Raw genomic sequence first — 20,608 nt, 5'->3', positions numbered from 1 at the left:
AGAAAAGTGAGACTCGGATTAAAAGTAAGCTTATCCAAGTTTTATGGTCCCGGAACCTGCTCTTTCTTGACTCATTAGGTTGCATGCAGGTGAAAACAAATTTCGAAAAATTTAATTCATTCGACAGTAAACATGGTAATTATTCAGGCGCGGATCCAGAAATTTTTTCCAGGGGGGGTCCACCCCAGTCAAAAAAAAAATCCAATCCCAGAAATTTCTTGACAAGCAAAAAAAAAAAAAAAAAACCATAATCTCGCCTAAAACCACAATCTCGCCTAAACGTCAAAAACCTATTTCGTGGGGGGGGGGGGGGGGGGGGGGGGGGGGGGGGGGGGTAGTGGTGACTTATATTGCCACAAAAATTTCACTTTTCATACCCATTTAACGCATATTTGCGTTTACCGGGGGGGGGGTCAATGGTAACTTTTTTCTTGTTTTAGTATATACATTTTTTAACCTGGTAAATTCCAGGGGGGTCCTGACCCCCCCCCCAACCCCCCCTCTAGATCCGCGCATGACTTATATACTCTATACCTGTACGCTGAACTTTGTGGGATTTTTTTTCATGGCCACGAAACAGAAAAAAAGTGGCCATGAACGAAACAAAATTAAAATTGTATTGGGTTCGTTCGAATTTTGTGGATATAAGAAAGGAGTTATTTGCGTCATTAGTCATGGGGGGAAAAGTGAAATTTACAGAGTGTAACTTCAAATAATTTTTTTCTTATGTAATATAAGTTCTTGTGTAATATAAGATCATAAATCCGGGGCTCCTTCAAATAAAATATGCAAACTAGGGAAATATTATCATTGCAATTTTAATCGGAAAAAAGTGTGCTCCTACGGGTTGACAAGGAGTTTACTCGCTGAGCGGAAGTAAGAAATCGTTGTCATGCGAGGGCGTCCAATGGCGGACAGGCTAAACAAGTGCGTCATGCTCGTACATTATTGATGTTCGTCTGCCGAGATATTTAAACCAGCCAGGACACACGACATTTGAATTACATGGTAAATAAAAAGCGGCTGAATGATGTTTAACGAGTTAATAATGTTTATATTTATTGAAAATGGTTAATTAACGTAAATAAAATACTTCAAGCGTGCATTGGAAATTTTTATACGAACAAATTAAAAAAAAGCATGGGAATGAAACAGTAGAAATAAAGACAGCATTTGAAACAATCCAACTATGGCTGCGTCCAAGTCACTCTTGGAAAGTTTGAAGAAACCCGAGCCGACAAATTTTAAAATGACTGACTTTCGACGGGAATTACATTTGCGCCATAAAAGAGAGGAGCATATGAAAAAAGAGCGTCTGAAAGCCCAACAAGAATCAAGATATGTTCCTAAGTATGCAATCACCATTGATACATCTAGAGCCAGGTCTAACAATGATGTTTTGAGAATGTGCATCAGAGAATTGGGATTTAAAGAGGTATACATCTTGACTAATTAAATCAGGAGCTATAAATTGATTGGATGTGCTTGTGACTATACATGTATATGTATTTACAATAACATTTTTAGTAGGATAGCTGTTACTGTATTGTCCTAGGGTTTTTTGATAAAATATAATTTAAAGATAATGCGATTCAAATAAATTGACATGATTAATCTAATGAAAATGTATCAATTGCTTCCCTATTTAAAGATTGCACAGTTATACCCAATAAATATTTCATTGTATCATGTGAAATTCTTGAAATCAAGTGAAGTAATTATCAATGTGCATCAATATTTGACTTTGCACAATTAACTCAGATTACTCTGCCTGCTGTGGTACTTTATTAATAACTTATCTATAATTTCAGTATCCATTTGGCCGTAAAGACAATAGCTGTGATGTGCATTGGCATGCAATTCACTATGAAGATAACCCAGACGTATATGGAGGAAAAGTCAATAAATTTCCAGGTGAAGAGTTCATAAAAATTTCATACAGGAACTAGAAAATAAGAATGAATTGAAACAGTATTCTGTAAGGAAAATCCCATGAAGGTTTCAGACTTGAATTCAATGTGTAGTTTTTATCAGTTGTGTACTAAATTATTTACCTTAATATATTTACGCAACAGTGAACACATTTTCTTTAAAAAAAAAATAAGATATTTAGATAATCAATTACCTTTAAAAGTTTCAGAATTCCCAGATTAATTAACTGATTATTGAAGTGCCTGCATAGATTTCCCTCTTCATAAATGAACTATAAGTCTTTGATAATCAGCCAGCTAGTCCATTAGGAAATTGATCAATGCATGCATAATAGAATTTTGATACTTTCATCATTTATAGTTTTTTCTCTGAATTTTAAATTCAGGAGCTGTAAATATCTTTTTTATGGGCATAGTTTTACAGAATCTGAAATTTCTGTTCATTTTTTAGGTTAAAATTATTGCAAATTTCTTAAATTTCCTTTTAATTGATTGCCTACTTGTGCCTAAGATATACTTTAAGTATGCTGAGACTAACTTTTGCAGAAATTTTTTTGACCCCATACATAGAGTTGCAATTAATACCACATGGAAAAAAAATACTTAGGTGATCCATTGATTGTTATAAAATTTTAATAAATTTTCATTGTTGTAATGGTAGGGATGGGTGAAATATGCAGCAAGATGACATTATTCAGATGCCTGGACACATTGAGAGACCTGTTCCCAACAGAGTATGATTTCTATCCACGGACCTGGTACCTACCTGCTCAATTTCATGAATTTTCATGTGAAATAAGAAAACTTCATGAGAGAAGAGTGAAACCTAAACCTACATTCATAATAAAACCTGACACTGGGGCCCAGGGTGATGGAATTTATCTCCTTAGAGAACCCAATGAATACTCATCTTATAATGGCAAATGCCATGTTGCTCAAGAGTATATGTCAAATGTGTATTTAATTGACAAGTTCAAATTTGATCTACGAATTTATGTCTTATTGAAAAGTTTAGAGCCATTGGAATTCTATATTTGCCGAGAGGGACTTGCCAGATTTTCTACTGTTCCATATGAAAATCCAACTAATAAAAACATACATGAGTCTTTTATGCATTTAACTAATTACTCATTAAACAAACGAAGCTCAACATTCAATCGTTCAGAACGTGAGGATGAAGGAAGCAAGAGGACATTGTCTAGTGTGTTGCGCAGAATTGCCATGAATGGACACGACAGCAATAAAGTATGGAAATCTATAGAGAGAATTGTGTGCAGAACCATTGTGGCCATTGTACCAGAAATGAAAGTGGAGTATCAGGCAGCTATGCCACCAGGAAAAAGTGGAGCTTCCTGTTTTCAGGTTTGTTAGAGCGAGCTCACACAGTTCTTTAGACTATCTTTTGTTTACACTTGTATCTTAAAAAAATTGTTCATTATAGGTTCATAGATGTGTCCCCCCCCTCCTCCTTCCCAAAGTGGTCTTGATGATTTTGAAATATATGTTAAAGGAATTGCCGAATTAAATGTCATGCAATGTTAAACAAAACTGTGTAAATTTGAACCCTCTATGTGTAGAATACCACCCATCCCCCCACCAAAAAAAGGAAAAACCATAATGGGAGCAAAAAGAAGGGGACATACAGATACAGTTGCTTTCTTATTTTAGAAATGCATTGTATGATAGTATTTTTTTTTATTTCTAAAGTACACTATTAAGTACATGTACCTGAAATATTGTTTAAATAGAGAGGATATTTATTAAATATACTTTCAGATGTTTGTAGGTAAAGTTAAGTCATACTGCTCAGATCATAACAATGAACATGAAATTAAGTTTCTCCAGTCTTTGCATTATTAAGTCTTAAAACATATAAATAAAAGAATTAAGATTAAGCTACAGGATTGAGATTTGTTGGCACCTTAATGCAGCAATTATCGTGATTCTAACTATGAAATATGTGTTGTGGTTATGTATGATTACGTATGTTTATACCATACCCTCATTCTTTATCTCTTTAAAGAGTTTTGTTTTCTTTAAATGTTCTCTGCATACACCCCTAATGTGCTGAGATAAGATTTACATAATCAATACCATTTCCAAGTAGGTGTGTGCTATAAAAGTTTATTATTCCATTTTGAACCACACCTGCAATTATTTGAATTTTATGCACATTAAATGTACATGCATGTATGTGTGGAACAGTAAACTATCAAGTGAACATTTAAAACCACACTTTTCTACATAAAAAAGAAATGTGAATGAAACTCTTTTTGGATGATACACAGTACAAAATTTGATTAACATTAATATTAATTTTCAAAGTTCATAATTAATTTCATAGTCTAGGAAAGAATTACTAGTATATGTTTGATTGAAACTTGAAATCCTGCCAATCTTAATCACGATCTGTAACACTATAAAATTAAAATGTCAATATACACATTAGAAATATTTAAACCTGCAAGTAAATATATAAACATTTTTTTCTGAAATTGACATCTTTATTGCTGTTGGAGAGTAATGCAAATTTAAACAAGAGACATTCTCCACTTCATAAAATATTGAGTCATTTCAGGCCAAAATCAAAATTTAAATGACCTTTTTTGGTATACCAGTCTTCTTTGCTTAAGCCTTAAACAGTCGGGCTTTGTTTTTGTTAGAGATTGATAAGGTTGACATTTTAAACCTGGTAACACTCTTTGATATTGGTTTCACTGATAGCCAGGATTTTATTTGTTACAATTAAGTGTGTTCATGCAATCTATCGATAAGTCCTTATAATAAGAACACTGAACTTGTTCAAACTGACAGAAACAATTCAGTTTCAAAATTTGTGTCATTTTAAGAAATACGGTTCTTTTTCTTAAAGCTTGTATCATGTACTGTAAACAACCAGCCATAGGCCTCAATAATATTGAACCTAGTCATTATCTCAAAATCTCAGGTCTGCGGAATCTAATCAGCCAACGAAAGCTTTATCGATATCTTGGGTAAAGATTAGTTTATTCACTACAGGAGAATTAAACAGTGCTAAAAATCACGTAGATGAGTCATTATTAAAAATTATCGATAACAATATTACACTGTGCATGTGAATGTTTTACTGCATTAATTCTGTACCCTAATTAAGTCTCCTGTGTGTTGGTCCAGGTTTATTAAGAATGCTATATCTGAAAGTATATTTATTATAAGCTTTTCTAGTTTGAGTTCAAATATGAAATAGGTTTTAGGCCTATAAACCATTGAAATATATACCCATGTGAATTTAAAAATCCCTTTGTTCAAGTAGTTGGTATATATCTACCAAATCATGACACAGTTAGCAGAGTTTACACAATTTATATTTTTTATTTAAATCACCTTAAGTGCTTATACCAAATCTGGCATTCTTTACTTAGTTTTGTATTTTTAGCCCTTTCGATCTGCATGATAAAATATGTGCCATCAGATTGAATAAGATAATTTTAAAGATAATTGAAAGATGTATTTTAATCAGTTTGACTAAATTGGCAATTAAATTTTGCTTAATATATTTACATTAAGCTATAGTGTATGAAATTTTGCTTTTATATTTATTTGATTTTATTTCACCAGCCTTTTTCTTAATTGAAGTAAATATATTTTTTAAAATAAAATATAATATTAAGTAAAAACAGCATGTGCACATCTTTAAGGTATCTACAAAAACCTTTTACAGAAGAGTGACAAAAAATTATTTCATAAACACTTAATTTTTACTAATTAAATTTTAGGGAAAAAACTACATTGAAACTTGTCTAATCCAGCACCAATGATTACAAAGACATTGGTTGGATAAGACAACATTCCATATTACACTATATTATATTAGTCAAGGTCTAGGACTACACAGCAACAAGTTTCACTGTACTACATTAAACATTTACATTCTACATTAATGCACTGTTCATTTGTACTAAAAAATCTTAACATACTTGACTCCCTTTCTCATTATAGGTGCTAGGTTTTGATATTCTCCTCCTCCATAACTTGAAGCCAGTCCTGCTGGAAGTCAATGCAAGTCCCAGCCTCAGTTTGGATAGTGAGCAAGAAGTAGCCCCAGGAGTGTTCGAATATGTTCATAGTCCAAAGGATGAAGAAATTAAATTCCCACTTATCAGGGATACATTGCTTCATGTGGTGCCAATGGAAAAACTGAAATATTAGTATGTTTTTAGTTTTGCAAAGAAAACATTATATATCAATATCATTCATAATTAATGTAAAAACAGCATAAATGATCACATTTTATTGGAATCAACTGCACTGTACTATACAGGTCACATTATTATTATATTTATTGAAATGTATATGTACTCTTTTGCAATGAGCCATATGCGACACCAGTGGGAGACTAGTTATTTCATTAATTTACTTAAAAAGATAATTATCTCCTTGGCTAGTTAAGCACTGTCTGAAGATGAATTGATTTTCATTAAGTCAGCTTAAAAAAAAGAAACATCTGTTTGGCTAAAGCTTGGTCTGAAGATGATTGCTGATTGCATCTTCTCTATGTTGTTATAGTCGAAAAAGAAAGAGAAAGAGAATGCTAAGGAAACTCAAGGCCAGTACCTCACACAAGACCAAACGGCCAGAGCCTCTGGTAAAACAGAGGACCTCCATTGTTATCATCAAGGCAGATGAGTCTGACGAGGAGAAGAGAGAGGTTAATGTCACCCAACAGATGTCAGAAATGCACATGGATTTAGATCATTCAGTTGTCAGTCAAGGTAAGTTGGGGGGATAAGTTTGTGCCTGGGGGGGGGGAGTATATCTAGAATATAAGGAACTGGAGGGGGAGTTGTTCCTCAGTCAAATGGTTGGGGGTACATGTAATTGTGCATTTATCTCACTGGATACAACTGGAGTTTAAATTATTTTGCAAGAGGAATCAAGGATCAGTCAATTTAAGGGCACATGTATTAATGGTTTGATCCCGCCTCAAGGAAATCAGTTGAATATATGCATGTGGTAATTTTATGTCAGAAGTGGGTTTGAGAATCAAATACAAAAAAAATAAGAATATTATTTAGGCGTGTACTAGTATAAAGAGAAACTTGTATAATATACAATACTGAATAAAAAGCCCTCTATAATTTTCCTTCAGTATCATTAAATGACCGTGAAAAATCTATAGATGGGATTGTAATTACTTTCAACAAATTAAAGCCATTTATGAATAATTTCTGCTGCCAGATAATGAAGCATTGGATTGCCAAGTACATGAACATCCTCCTATTTCAAAAGAGTTCCAATGGCTTCCTTTGTGTATTCAGAATCATCAGTATTGATTATGTACTTCCACTGTAGATAATGATGTTTGCTGAAATTAAAGGCATTTGTACTTTTGTAATGCAAAATAATGAGGAGTATGCCCCTAGCTTTCTAGATTCACCTTTGGTATTCTACATTGACTATTTGATTAGAAAATTACCATATCTGATATTAACGACTATCTAAATTAATCAGAGGGCATCCTATGCAAGCTTCTTACACCTCCAGTGTTATTAAAACACAAAGTCCCTGCTTCATATACAATGGGCATAGAAATTTCAGTTAAACAGTTCCAAATGTAATATATTGATGTTTTATAATTAATGTACATTTCAAGATTAAGGAAGGAATTGAGTTGGTTTCATTAAATTTAATACAGGAATGAAATTCATTTAGTATAAACATTATCTTTTACCTGTGTTATGAGGTTTGTCGGCATGTTCTTTTAAATGAAGGGAAACAAATCTTGGGATCACTAAAATCATTTTGTAAATTGTCAATTTTTGTTATCGAATATATAGAGATAACACTGAAAACATTTTCAATAAATTTAAAAAAATAATTTAATTTTAAATGTGAAATCAAATGGTTTTGAAGCCATTTCTCTCTAAAAAAAAAAAAAAAGATTATTTATGATATATCTGTTTTGTCTATTTTTTTAAGTTTAGGAGGAGGGGTGTAATTTAAATATCTTTAAATGAACTTTTCTCATTTCTTGAAGCACAGCAACTTTATTTTTTATTATTATTGTTATTTTTTTTTTGGATAATATTTTATTGTTTTATTGATCACAAGGTCATATCTCTATTCAGTTTTATTTGATGCCTTAGCTTTCATTAACAATATGCAAGTCATGTAGATAAATGTGAATGTCCATGTGGTGATCAATTCAGATTAAGAAGCATATTAGCATACAAAGAAAATATTGGTCAACTTATAAAGAAAAATTAATTCCTTATATTGACAGGTTATTTTGAAACAAAGAAACTGCTATGAATTTTTAAAAATTTCAATATTTTCATGTTACGTTAATTTCAAATATGTTTTCCTGCAGGTGAAAGCACGGGAAGAGATACAGTCTCGGATGATGAAAGGGAATCGAGTCTGAAGTTTGATACTGACATTGACGAAGAAGTGGACAACTATTATGAAAATAAACTGAAAGAAAGCTGTCTAAAGCAGCTGTATCCTGCCATATATGATGAAGAGTGTGAGAGATTCAGAATTCTGGAAAGAGTTGCTGGACTTTTTATCTACTTTCTGGGAATCAGGGGGTCTTTAAGAATTGGTCCAACTGGATTCAGAACCTTTGCCAGGTAGCTTTTCATACAACTGTCATTTAGCTTGCATTGAATGTTCTTTAGAATGGAATAACAGCAAAATAAAACATTTATTTTCTTTACATGATTTAAAAGCATTTGTAGTATGCTAATGCAAATTAATCTTATGGTCAAGTGAAAAATCAACATTATTACATTTTAATGCTTTTAAAATTCTTTTGAATAACTTGTTTGCTCTGCATATTTTTTTTTTCCAAATTTCCAAAACAGACTTACCTTTTTTAGCATAGGAATTATATATTGAACATTTCAGAAATCATGATCTTTCACATTTCTAAAAGGAAATGCTGATCATTATGCCACTATAGAAATTCTGTCAATTTCTTTATAGAAAATGTCGACTGAACAGAAAAGGTATGACAAACGCTGCAGTGGACATCATGTACATAGATTTACAGAGGCGCTGGGATCACATGAATCCAGAGAGGACCTCTGGTAATTAGTTAATTTAATTAACACATCTGAAATATACAGTTATCATTAAGATATACTGTTATTTTAAATTCAAGGTAATAAGTTTATATTGAATTTTGAAGAATTAAAATATATTTTATTTCCTAAAAGGTCTAGAAAAATAGGTTACCAAGTTCAAGTTCATTTATTCGCTCAACACCATATTAAATACATGGTACATGAGGACAAAGATAAATATTTACAACATGTATATATATATAATCAGGTCAGAGGTATAAGTATATGATATACACAATCAGAAAATGAGATGGGAGAAAAATGGAAAAAGAAAATGAAGAAAAAAATAATAATAAATAAAACATGTAATAATGAAATAAATAAGGGGAACAAATTATGGAGGACAGACTAAATCGTATATTTTTTATATAAACATACAAAGTTTTTTAATTGACATAGCATCTTGTTTTGTCATCAGTTGAGAAAATTTCAAAATATTAGGTCTAGTAAAGTAGTACTCATTAATATACCTTTTCCTGAATTTTGACAGTGCATTACATTCAAGTATGAAATGGAATTTGTCTATATAGATCATTTGATTAAACTGAAAATTACATAACCATTGTTTTTTAATTAAGTTTTATTAATTAATTTAATGTATAGGTGAACATGATGAAAACTGAATCTAATCATGCAATACCAGCCAGTATCCTATTTAATTACAATTTAATTAAGATTGGTTTCCAGTAGACATTACTTGGTATCTTAAAATCCATCACATGCTTGTAATTCTAGAGCATACTTTGTTCATTTCCTATAATCCAGTTTGTAATTAAAGTGATCCTGTAAAAATATACAAGATAAATTGAAAATCATTTTCTACCTACGTTTTGTAGCTGTAATTTTTTTTAAATACCAGGATATAAAATATATAGTCCTCTCTGTTAAATGCAAAAAAAAAAAAAAAAATGAAGAAAAAGAAAAAAAGAAAGATGCACTTTTAATTGAAACAAAACATGTTCACTTTCTGTACAAATCAGAAAAGAATATATTGATCAGTTCTAGGTCAACTTAGGACCCTTTTATAAAAACAACTTATGACTAAGATCATTAAACCTATAATTCCTGCAAATAACTTTCAAATGCATATCAATTTGAAAATGGTTTTCATCGATTAAAAAAAGATTTCATATTTATATTTTAACAGAAACATTAATTTTGTAAAATTTACATTGAGTTTTTGGACTACTAAGTTTTTTTTTTTTGTAAAATTGGTCTAATGTTTTCTTTCAGAACATACCATCTATCATTCAAAAAACATTTATGATATGAGTAATTCAAAAATTATTTGTTTCACAAGGCACACAAGTTTATGTAACAGTGGGTAGAGCACAGTACACAAATTTTAATAAGAAATGCGTTATTTAAAGCAAATTATTAAAAAGACATTGAGTTTTAAATAATATTCATCTGTTCAAAGGTCCTGGTATAAAATCTATTGGTAGGTATCATTACAAATCTCTGATATATAAATAATATCTGAGAGATAATATATAACAATAACTGTATAATATAGACTATAATAATTATGCTTTTAAGTAATTAATATTTTCCCAGACACTTTTTTCACGCGTATCACTTTCCTCCTTGACCATATTTCTGTCTTTTTTTTCAGATGATAGGTAAATGTCATATAAAATCATTTACATTTTTGTAAAAAAAAAAAAAAAATATTCAGGTCACTGACCCTATGAGATACATGTAAGAGAGATAAATCTCGGTTGAATTTTTTTTTTTTTTTTTGAAATTAAAAGACAAATTCTGACAATTTATCTGAAAATTATAGACAGAAATGTGCCACCATATATTTAAACTACAAGAATATCATTCGAAACCACCTTTATTTTTTGCCAGGAAAGAAATGCAACGGTGGGTCCGTAGTCAGTGGTAACGCTGGTATATGTCTTTTTTAGAGCTTTTGTTACGGGTGCCCAGAATGTTCTAAATGGAGTTCAACACTGGATTGATGTAGAGCATTATAGTTTGAATTAACGTTCACGTCATAGGCACTTTTTTTTAGACTGCTCAGCACTTATGCAATACATTGTAGATATACATGTAATTTATATGATTTGTATTACATCGACTTCAGGGTAACATTTGGAAGTGGATATGATTTTATTGTTACCATAGCTAGTATAGATGTAAGAGGGGTTATAAGGTTGTATATTATATGCAAACAAAAAAAAATCCCAATACGTGGGTAAATATTGCTTAAAATGTTACATATACATATTAATCTCAATTATAATTTCATAACAACACATGCATATATACATTTAAATTCAACAAATTTTAATATTATATTAATGGACCAATTTTTACAAATATATAATGCTGTTTTTCTCAAAATATTGCTGATCGGAATGGCACAAAGAACTGAATCCATATCTTTAACACAATTTGCATACACATAGGCATATTTACCTGTATTCACTTGCGGGCAAAACACGTATGAAAATATCTGTACTTTATTTGGTACATGGGAAATAATGTTAATAACCGGGTAAATGGTACTATCTCTAATAATTCACATGAATTGGTATAATGACTTCTATTTCCTATTCACATAGTACTGGCCAAAGACCAAAACTAATTTCTCTTTTAGAGGGGTTGTGCTCACTTAGTACTAAGACTTCGTTCTTCACAAATCACCTTTTAATACAGTGAAGGTTAAATTGCCGAAATTTCATAAAACATTTATATAATGGAGATCATCTCTTACAATATATACATTTTTTAGGTGTTCATTTTAACAGCCATTTTGATTCGTCTGATCTCCTAATAAACAAGTAAGAATTTTACGGTTATGTTTACAGGGCTATGCTATCAAGGGTTTCTCGATGCTTGTATGGAGATAGCCAGACGAAAATTTTACGCTCCAACCAAAATAGAAATGCTTGAAAATTTGGCTGATCACTGTGAACTCAGTCTTAACCTCAAAGACAATGATCTTGCCAACAATCTTCCACGACTTCACTTCCGTCGTCTAGGGTTACAATACCGCCAGGGGTCCATGTTTGCAATGCCGCGACGAGTGATAGAGATGACTGAAGAAACTACAATAGAGGACCTTCTGACGACACAAGAAAAGAAACTGAGGCAAGCCTCGAAAGAGGACATTGAGGCATTTTTGCGGAAGAGGAGAATGACGTATCAGCCTACTTCCGCTGCCTCCCTATTAGGTGGCACAAAGTCGCCCAATTCTGAATAATAGTTTTTTATTACGACTGGAAAGCGGGATTGTTGATGAAAAGAAAGAGTTTGTATTACATAAGATTACAAAGGATGGTTTTAAAGACTTGCCAGTCAGATTCCTTAATTTTTTGCCTACTATTATTTACTAAAATCGGTCACTTCAGAGTAATGAATGTAGTAAGAAATTTGTAAAAAATAAGCCCATAAACATTGATAAAGGGCAAGGTTTTACCGATAGAGAAAAGTAACCATTGAAGTATAAATAAATACTGGTATGTTTGTACTTGCGTGATTCTCATTTTAAAAGATGTATGTATGAATGACATTTTTTCAACAATGTAGAAAAGGTAAATTATGATTTTATATTTACGTATAATTTATATTCGTTACCGTTTCAACATGACAGATGCGTATATAAATTAGTTATAATATTGACAACTTTTTGAATATTTTTATATGACCAGTATTTTTATTGAATGTATAAAGTCTATAAATACATTATGAGTATACTTTGTCATGGTATTCATATGTTGTTTTTAATATGTGTAAACATTTACGTATGTCGAGTTCATGAAAGACCATACATGTACGTGCCAGTGTTTCAGATTTATATGCCTTAGATTGAGTATTGATTTTGAAATATAAAAATATTAAGAGACAAAAATAAAAATTATTATAATCATGAATTAATTAAGAAATAAATTTGAACTTTCTGAATAATACTTTTTTGCCAAATTAATATAACTTACAAAGTGTTAAATAACTATTCTATTATTGATGCCAGCAACTGTTTTGGAATTATAAAATTATGTTTTATTTTATTTCTTGCACATGGTTTTCACAGTAGATACTGGACCACGTAATCTTTTGATTTGAGGTAACATATTGAAATGATGCAGTGCAATACATTTTTTGAAACATTAGGATGTTTAGGTAGATCAGTCAACTTTTTACTTAAGATAGTTAGACTATATTTGACGGAGTGCCATATCGGAAAGCTTGAGTAGTTATTTTCTAGGAATTTCATTCTTTATAAGAGTGATATAATAAGGTATTTTAATTATTGCATAATTTTTCTTTCTAAATTTAAAAAATTAAGGAGAATAATCGAATGTAAATGAAATGGCTAGAAGGCATGGTTCTGATATGATATCTTTGTCCCAATGGTTATTAACAATTTCTTTGTTGAAAACCTTTGTCGTTTATATTTCCATATACAGACTTCTTTCAAACCCTTTGTCTTTGTTACTTGTCATATCCAGTATTTGTCTTTCATTTAATACTTGTGAAGTAAAGATATATCTTGAAAATATCTGTTCTTGTTGTCATTTGCACTATTTCTGTAGTTATGCAAATTTCCTCAAAACAAAACGTGCATTCGCCAGATACATTTGTATGCCTCGAACCTATAACCAATCATTTATGCCTCATGTATGAAGTACTTGTCTCAGTCAGGAGGGGAGGGGGCGTTACTTTCAGTGAAGTGCAATGTTGATGATGATCATATTTTATAAAATTCACACATTTTTAAACAAATTGCGCCCCGTTATTAGCAAACCTATTTTTTATCCTGCAACTACCCTTTGCATTGACCTAATAAAGGCAAACTAACAAACTGAAGCTTTATTCGGTCAATGTCCTAATAAAGCCTCATATTCCGACGTTCTAAAAGCATTGTGACGACGTCTATTGCAATGTTTGTAACGCAATTGGCATTATAGTTTCCTCTGCAGAGATGCGTCTAAATGGGGTTGAAAGAATTTGTTTCAAATCGTTTACATTTTGTGGCCGACGTATTGTCAATTTACATGTATTTAAATATATTTGGTTCCCAGCATTGGATAAGAAATATATCTGCGATATTCTGTATTTGGTAACTCTTATATATAAAGAAAGATAAATGCTATCATATAGAAATAATAATTTATTTTTTTTAACACAATATCTTTAGTGATACTTTTACACTTTTTTTCAAATATAATAAATATCTTTATAGCTAAAAACTAAATGCCGAGGCTCTCTTTGCCGGTGGTGTAGACATATGGTTGTAGCTGGAGAGCAGAATGACAAACATTGGATATAACCTGCTTGTATGGGCTATCATGTTTTTACTTACCCTCGATGAACATAGCCAAATTCTCTCATCAGCTTTATTACAACCACAGTAACCATGTATTTTATCCCAAGCGAAATCATTGATTGTCTAAAGTTATTCATTGAATGTTTTAGGTTTTTTTCTATGATAACTGCCATCTACAGATGAAAATTACAATACCGATTTGTGTGTGCACATGTGTAGACTACGAGATTATGAAACTATGTCGTCCCGTCTATAAATAGAAAAATATTTAAAACCAGCTCTGTAAATTATAAATATGTCGCAGATAACAAATAACTGAAATCGTTTACATTAATTGTTTATTTTCATTTGTTTAATCTCTCGAAGAAAAGGCTTGTTGTGTCATTCATGACAGGTCACAGGTGATCCGAAAAACAATCAATCCGATAACAATTATCACTCAGTCAATTTACATGTATTTACTCAATTTTTATGTCGACACGATATATTCCCCGTGAGCTTGAGGTAAAAGATACCATAGAGTCTTGCTTATCTGTTTCATATTTGGATCTCTTACTAGAAAAAGACGTTAATGGTTATCTAACAACAAAGCTTTATGATAAACTTGATGATTTTCAATCGTCAACTTCCCTTAATTACTTTTGCAGCAATATGCCTTTGTCACCTGCATACAGACTTTATATTTTTCAGGTGATTCGATACGCGAGAGCATGCTCTATCTATGAAAAAAATTTAAAACTAGGTAAGTTATTGACAAACAAGTCGATGATGCTCGTTTAAATTTCGTAAGTTTTGCGCCATGGTCGATACAATGAAAAATGTCAAGCTTTATTTTTAGACTTTGAATTGAATATAAATTAAAGAGTTATCCTTCCTGACTGAGGATCGGAGTAGCTTAAGAAATAAATGTGTTTGGGCTTTTTAATTCTGTGTTTTAAATTTATTGTGCGCTTTATAAAAATTGACTGTATGTAAAGATTGATTGATTAGATACACGACAGATAGAAGTTTAAAACGATTGTTCGCCAAGATTATCATTTGTCATGGTGTATACTTATCCACGTGGTAAACTTGTTAATTTATTAATCCTCGATACCAAAAATATATTAAAACGAGATAAAGGTGGCAAGCTTGCAATAGTTCACACAGAAGAGGTCAGGGGTATGTTTTGAAAAGATTACGTCTCATAAGAGCATTATCTTCAACATACTTGACCAGGCATGTGTTTTGATCAAAGACCGGGAATGAATGTTGGTTGAAATTTAAAAAGACTTATATTAAGTACCGAATTTTATTGATTACCTCTACTAACAAAATGGACAAATACACGCAGAAATGGACTGATCAGTGTATAAATGTTTTGATGTTTATTTTCGTGTATATTGTATCAATGACACTTCTGACTTTGATTCTGCAGCCTTTTCTAAATTGTGAACGCAATGATGCATATACTTCCATAAAACCCGTCAGTGACTTTAGAGGTCCGTTTATATAGGTGGTCAAATAAAACATATTTGTTAGACTTAAGATGGCAAGACTCAATGATGTGGACCAAATGCTTATCGCTTCCTCATTGTTCCATTGACGTGAAACAGAGGGCAAGTGACATAAAGAATGTTCCAGACTTGTCTGTAGAAGTTCAGTTTGATACGTTTATAACGTCCAGGGGTGAAGTCTTTTGACTATAATAGCCATGACTACATGCAAGTACAGTATGAGATGTGCCAAGAAATACGTATTGTTGGTGGCGGGAATCTCCCTTTTCTTAGCTGGAATATTCATAATCAAACGGAAGTCAGCAAAACATTGTGTGAACATTCTTGGGGATAAATACTCTTCGCATGTACAGGAGACTACTGTTGTGTTTCCACTCAAGGAGAAACTGGAGGAATATAATTATGAGACCTTATTTTGTCTATATGAGATGTATACAAGAACTCTACAACATCATTGCAAAAGGCTCCGCCGGTTTGGCGAGATTCAGAGAAAAGGTTGGTATGTGTGCCTAGACTTTTTGGACCCAGCGCCTTACAACTGCAGTGTTGTTTCAGCGAATTCGGTATTTGATGAGTCAGTGTTCGTCAGGCATGTTGAAGCCTATTGCAAATGTGAGCATCATAAATACAAGGTGAATGAATTGGAAACCGAGTTCAAGAAAACGAGAACGTTAGACTTGGTTACGTTTTCCATCACAAATAGAGATGATTTGGTTTTGTTGAGGAACATTTTGAAATCTGACGGTGGCAGTGTGCGTCAGTTCTTAATTGAAATACATTCTTTAATGTATTTTAGTGAAGGTGTTAAAGACCTAATTTCCGTTTTGCAGCTATTGTATCAGCAAGATTTTAGATTAGTGTGGTTTGATATACCCTACAGCTGTGTTCCATTACACAATAACCGAGCATATCAATGTATAAGTCTTAATTTTGTTAGTGTCTCTAGCGGCGGAAAAAGACCTAAGAGTAAAGTCAACAGCAATCTTTTATTATTGCCAACATCACAGAATGTGTGGGAAAAGTTGTCTCGTGTTGATTTAGCAATTTCGTTATATCATGAATACCTTTCCACGGTTCAATTTCATTGCAAGCATATTGTAAGAATGGGTAAAGTCAATGATGGTGGATGGGACATTTGCCATGATTGTATGCCGAAATCAGAGACCAAATCACCCTGCATCGTGTACTCTTTTGGAATTGAAAACGATTTTTCTTTCGATGACGATATATCAAACACGTATGGATGTCAGGTGTATTCATTCGACCCAAGTATGGGTGTGGAGGACCATCAACGTTCAGATAAAGTAAGATTTTTTAACAAGGGATTGTGGAATAGTAAACGTTTATTGCAACGAGCAAGAATGTACTGGAATGTAGACACTTTTGAAGGGATCCTAAAAGATCTGAAGCATGTAAAGACACCAATAAAAATCCTGAAAATGGACATCGAACGTTCAGAATGGATTGTTTTGAAACAAATTATTGATAACGGTCTTCTTCTAAACGTAGAGCAATTTTTAGTGGAATTTCACTCTATGGGTGATAGGGAAAAACTTTTTATTCTTAAAAGTTTGTATGATATTGGTTTTCGGATATTTTGGTTTCATAAAAACCCGCTAGGATCAAACTACAAGACCAGGAACATCCCAGTAAGCAGTGCAAACGAAGTATCTTTTATCAATGTTGTTTACTTGAGAAAGAATGGCATGTTATGAATTGTAGAGCGCTTCAATAAAGTATTTAAAATGTATGTTTGCTGTTACTTTTGTATGTTACTTTTGTACATGTATATAAGAAATTTTGTATGATGTAATGTAAAGTCAATGATGCAGTGACGTTGATGAACGTCATTAAAATCAACGTCGACATAGCTAAGTAACTATGACAAGCCTGTATTTGATGATAAATCGACACAAAAATCAATGTATCAAGCAAAAATTTTGAAACTCTTCTGAAAGTTTTATTGTTTCACATTCCCTAATTTTATTTCATCAGTCAATGAACCTTTTGATGACTTCTCCTATGTCCCAATTTCTATAATTATCATTCTGCTAACTGAGATAAATCTTCACAACTGTCTTAGTTTTCTGCAAGAGTACGAATGAACATAAAAGCACTACGACATTTTTTCGATGTAACTTTAGAAACAGTTTTTAGCCAATCAAAATCTCTGTGCGGGATTAGCACATACCGTTTCTTTAACGGAGATAAAAGAAAACATCTCCCGTCTTATTTTTATACTCAACAACATGTTTTTAGTACGATCAATTTTAAACAAGGGCGTACTACTGACAAATATGGTGATGTTACAGGCACCTCAACAACCTTGTTTAAGTCTGCTTTTCGTTAGTTCTCTATGACATCTTGCTAACAAATAGAATTTTTATGTCTGTTATTTGTTTGTTTGGTCGTATTTTAGCTGACCTTTTTAATTTATAGCGTATTTTTAATATTGAATTCGACTACCTAGGAATGTTTCCCATACCTGATCAATACATGTCTCATGGCAAGTGTGACTGGTCAACAGGGATGCTTACTGTTCCTAGGTACCTGATCCCACTACTGTAATTTCCAAGGGTCCGTGTTTTCTGCCCTCTTTATAGATTTGTATTGCGTATAGAATTTTGTTTTATCTCTTCTTTATCCTCAACTTTTTGCATTTCCGAAATTATTGTAACATGTATTTAGAGATTAGAGGTCGCAACATTTTTTCCGAATTTAAGCCTATCATTCCTAGATTTTTAGGTCACCTGAGTTTACTCAGGTGACCTATTGCTATCCGTTTTCGTCCGTCGTCGTGCGTTGTGCGTTAACATTTGAACATTTTCAGCTTCTTCTCTGCAAACACTGAACCAATTTCAACTAAATTTGGCACAAAGCATCTATGGGTAAAGGGAAACAAAACCTGTGAATTTCATGATCCCTGCCCCCCTGGACCCTGAGGGGTGGGGCCAAATCCACTAAAATAAATGCAATCTTTAAAAATCTTCTTCTTTACTCCTTGACATCAAGCAGTCAAACTGTTTGCATGATTGTAATCAGCATTGTGTTCTCTACCAAATTTGTGAAATTCATGGCCCTGGGGTCAGGGGTTCTAGTGCTAGGGCGGGGCTCTCTATTGATTATATAGTGGCTTTGAAAATCTTCTTCTCTGGGGTAATAAATAAACTAAGTACATAGTTATGATGGCTAAAACTGTTAATTATATAGTGTAATGCTATATTTCTTTGAAAATCTTCTTCTCTGCTCCTGGGTAATAAATACACTAACTAAATACATAGTTATGATGAGGTTCAAGAGTTCTTTGAGAATCTTCTTCTCTGCTCCTGGGTATTATATAAACTAATTAAGTACAAAATTGTGTGAATTTTATGACCCCAGGGTCAGGGTTTCTGGTGTTAGGGTGGGGCTCTATTGATTATATAGTGAAAATACATGTACATGAATTCTTTGAAAATCTTCTTCTCTGCTCCAGGGTAATAAATAAACTAAGTACATAGTTATGATGAGCAGGAGTGCCTCTACCAAACTGTTAATTTTATGACCCCAGGGTCAGGGGTTGTGTTAGGGTGGGGCTCTCTATTGATTATATAGTGAAAATACATGAATTCTTTGAAAATCTTCTTCTCTGCTCCAGGGTAATAAATAAACTAACTAAGTACATAGTTGCATGTATGATGAGCAAGAGTTCCTCAACCAAAATTATGAATTTCATGGCCCCAGGGTCAGAGGTTCTGGTGTTAGGGTGGGGCTCTATTGATTATATAGTGAAAATACATGAATTCTTTGAAAATCTTCTTCACTGCTCCTGGGTATTAAATAAACTAATTAAGTACATAGTTGCATGTATAATGAGCAAGAGTGCCTCTTCCAAAATTGTGAATTTTATGGCCCCAGGGTTAGGGTGGGGCTCAGGGAAAATACATCTGGTCTTCTTCACTGCTCCTGGGTATTAAATAAACTAATTAAGTACATAGTTATGATAATCAAGAGTGCCTCAACCAAAATTGTGAATTTTATATAGTTCTGAAAATATAGTTAAAATACATGAATTCTTTGAAAATTTACTTCTCTGCTCCTGGGTATTAAGCAGATGAACTACTTATATAGTTATGATGAGCAAGAGCCCTTCTTCCAGAATTGTGAAATGCAAGGCCCCATGGTCAGGGGTATCATAGAGGGGGGGGGGCTCTACTTATATACTGAAAATGAATTAATTGTTTGGAATCTGCTCGTTTGTATTAATCAGATATTTTTGATAAGCGAGGGTGTCTTTTCAAAAATTGTGCAATGTGTGGATCTAGGGTCAGGGGTTCATGTGTGGTAGGGGCACTACTCAGATTATTGCTGAATATTACTGATTAGTTGAAATGCATTTTTTGTTTCCCTACCCTACCTATGGGTATTAAGTAACCAAACTAAGCAATTGTTGGGTATATAACAATTATAAAATATAAAATTGTGAATGCCATAGCATCTGGCTTAAAATATGAACCAAATTCAATCACTGGAAAGTCGTTGTGTGATGCTCAGGTGACCTATAAGGCCCATGGGCCTCTTGTTAAAGAGAGGAGATTATCAGAGAGTTTACAATTAAGCCTCCAACACTTTCGTCAGGATTTGAAATCTGATGAAGGAAGCATCAAATTTATCATTTTTTTTATTGCTTGGAAAAGTCATACAAATAGAGGATATTCAAAGAATTTTTTTTAAAAATATAATAAACAGAAAATTCAATGTTTTGTAAGCATCAAATTTATCATTTTTTTTATTGCTTGGAATTTTTTAAGTCTTTGA

General features: G+C 32.4%; 2 protein-coding genes across 4 annotated transcripts; both read left to right on the top strand.

Moving 5' to 3' along the window:
* Positions 1 to 868: 868 nt before the first annotated feature.
* On the top strand, positions 869 to 12,259 carry LOC134232980 (tubulin polyglutamylase TTLL11-like). 3 transcript variants are annotated; one of them, XM_062714971.1, is made up of 9 exons: positions 869 to 1,435; positions 1,812 to 1,914; positions 2,593 to 3,293; positions 5,910 to 6,118; positions 6,477 to 6,682; positions 8,281 to 8,542; positions 8,898 to 9,001; positions 10,892 to 10,906; positions 11,857 to 12,259. In XM_062714971.1, the coding sequence occupies exons 1-9, from the start codon at positions 1,190 to 1,192 to the stop codon at positions 12,249 to 12,251; spliced, it is 2,241 nt and encodes a 746-aa protein (XP_062570955.1). In that variant the 5' UTR covers positions 869 to 1,189; the 3' UTR covers positions 12,252 to 12,259. The 3 variants fall into 3 exon arrangements, with proteins under 3 accessions (XP_062570955.1, XP_062570954.1, XP_062570956.1); XM_062714970.1 differs by lacking the exon at positions 10,892 to 10,906 and adding an exon at positions 10,458 to 10,478; XM_062714972.1 differs by lacking the exon at positions 10,892 to 10,906 and having other exon boundaries at positions 870 to 1,435.
* Positions 12,260 to 15,819: 3,560 nt separating this feature from the next.
* On the top strand, positions 15,820 to 17,561 carry LOC134232994 (uncharacterized). The gene has a single exon (XM_062714987.1). It carries the CDS (start codon positions 16,009 to 16,011, stop codon positions 17,524 to 17,526), a length of 1,518 nt encoding a protein of 505 aa, XP_062570971.1. The 5' UTR covers positions 15,820 to 16,008; the 3' UTR covers positions 17,527 to 17,561.
* The last annotated feature ends 3,047 nt before the right edge of the window (positions 17,562 to 20,608 follow it).

Source organism: Saccostrea cucullata, unplaced genomic scaffold, assembly GCF_032062105.1.
Source record: "Saccostrea cucullata isolate Sc308-1 unplaced genomic scaffold, CSIRO_AGI_Scuc_v1 ctg56, whole genome shotgun sequence".
NCBI classification, from domain to species: domain Eukaryota; kingdom Metazoa; phylum Mollusca; class Bivalvia; order Ostreida; family Ostreidae; genus Saccostrea; species Saccostrea cuccullata.
This window is presented reverse-complemented; position numbering and strand designations above follow the sequence as displayed.

Bases quoted from the DNA above. Each gene is read 5' to 3' on its own strand.
- LOC134232994 (XM_062714987.1), top strand. From the start codon at position 16,009: ATGACTACATGCAAGTACAGTATGAGATGTGCCAAGAAATACGTATTG.
- LOC134232980 (XM_062714970.1), top strand. From the start codon at position 1,190: ATGGCTGCGTCCAAGTCACTCTTGGAAAGTTTGAAGAAACCCGAGCCG. The intron at 1,436-1,811 runs GTATACATCTTG...CTATAATTTCAG, and splicing joins GAGAATTGGGATTTAAAGAG to TATCCATTTGGCCGTAAAGA. The intron at 6,683-8,280 runs GTAAGTTGGGGG...GTTTTCCTGCAG, and splicing joins TCATTCAGTTGTCAGTCAAG to GTGAAAGCACGGGAAGAGAT.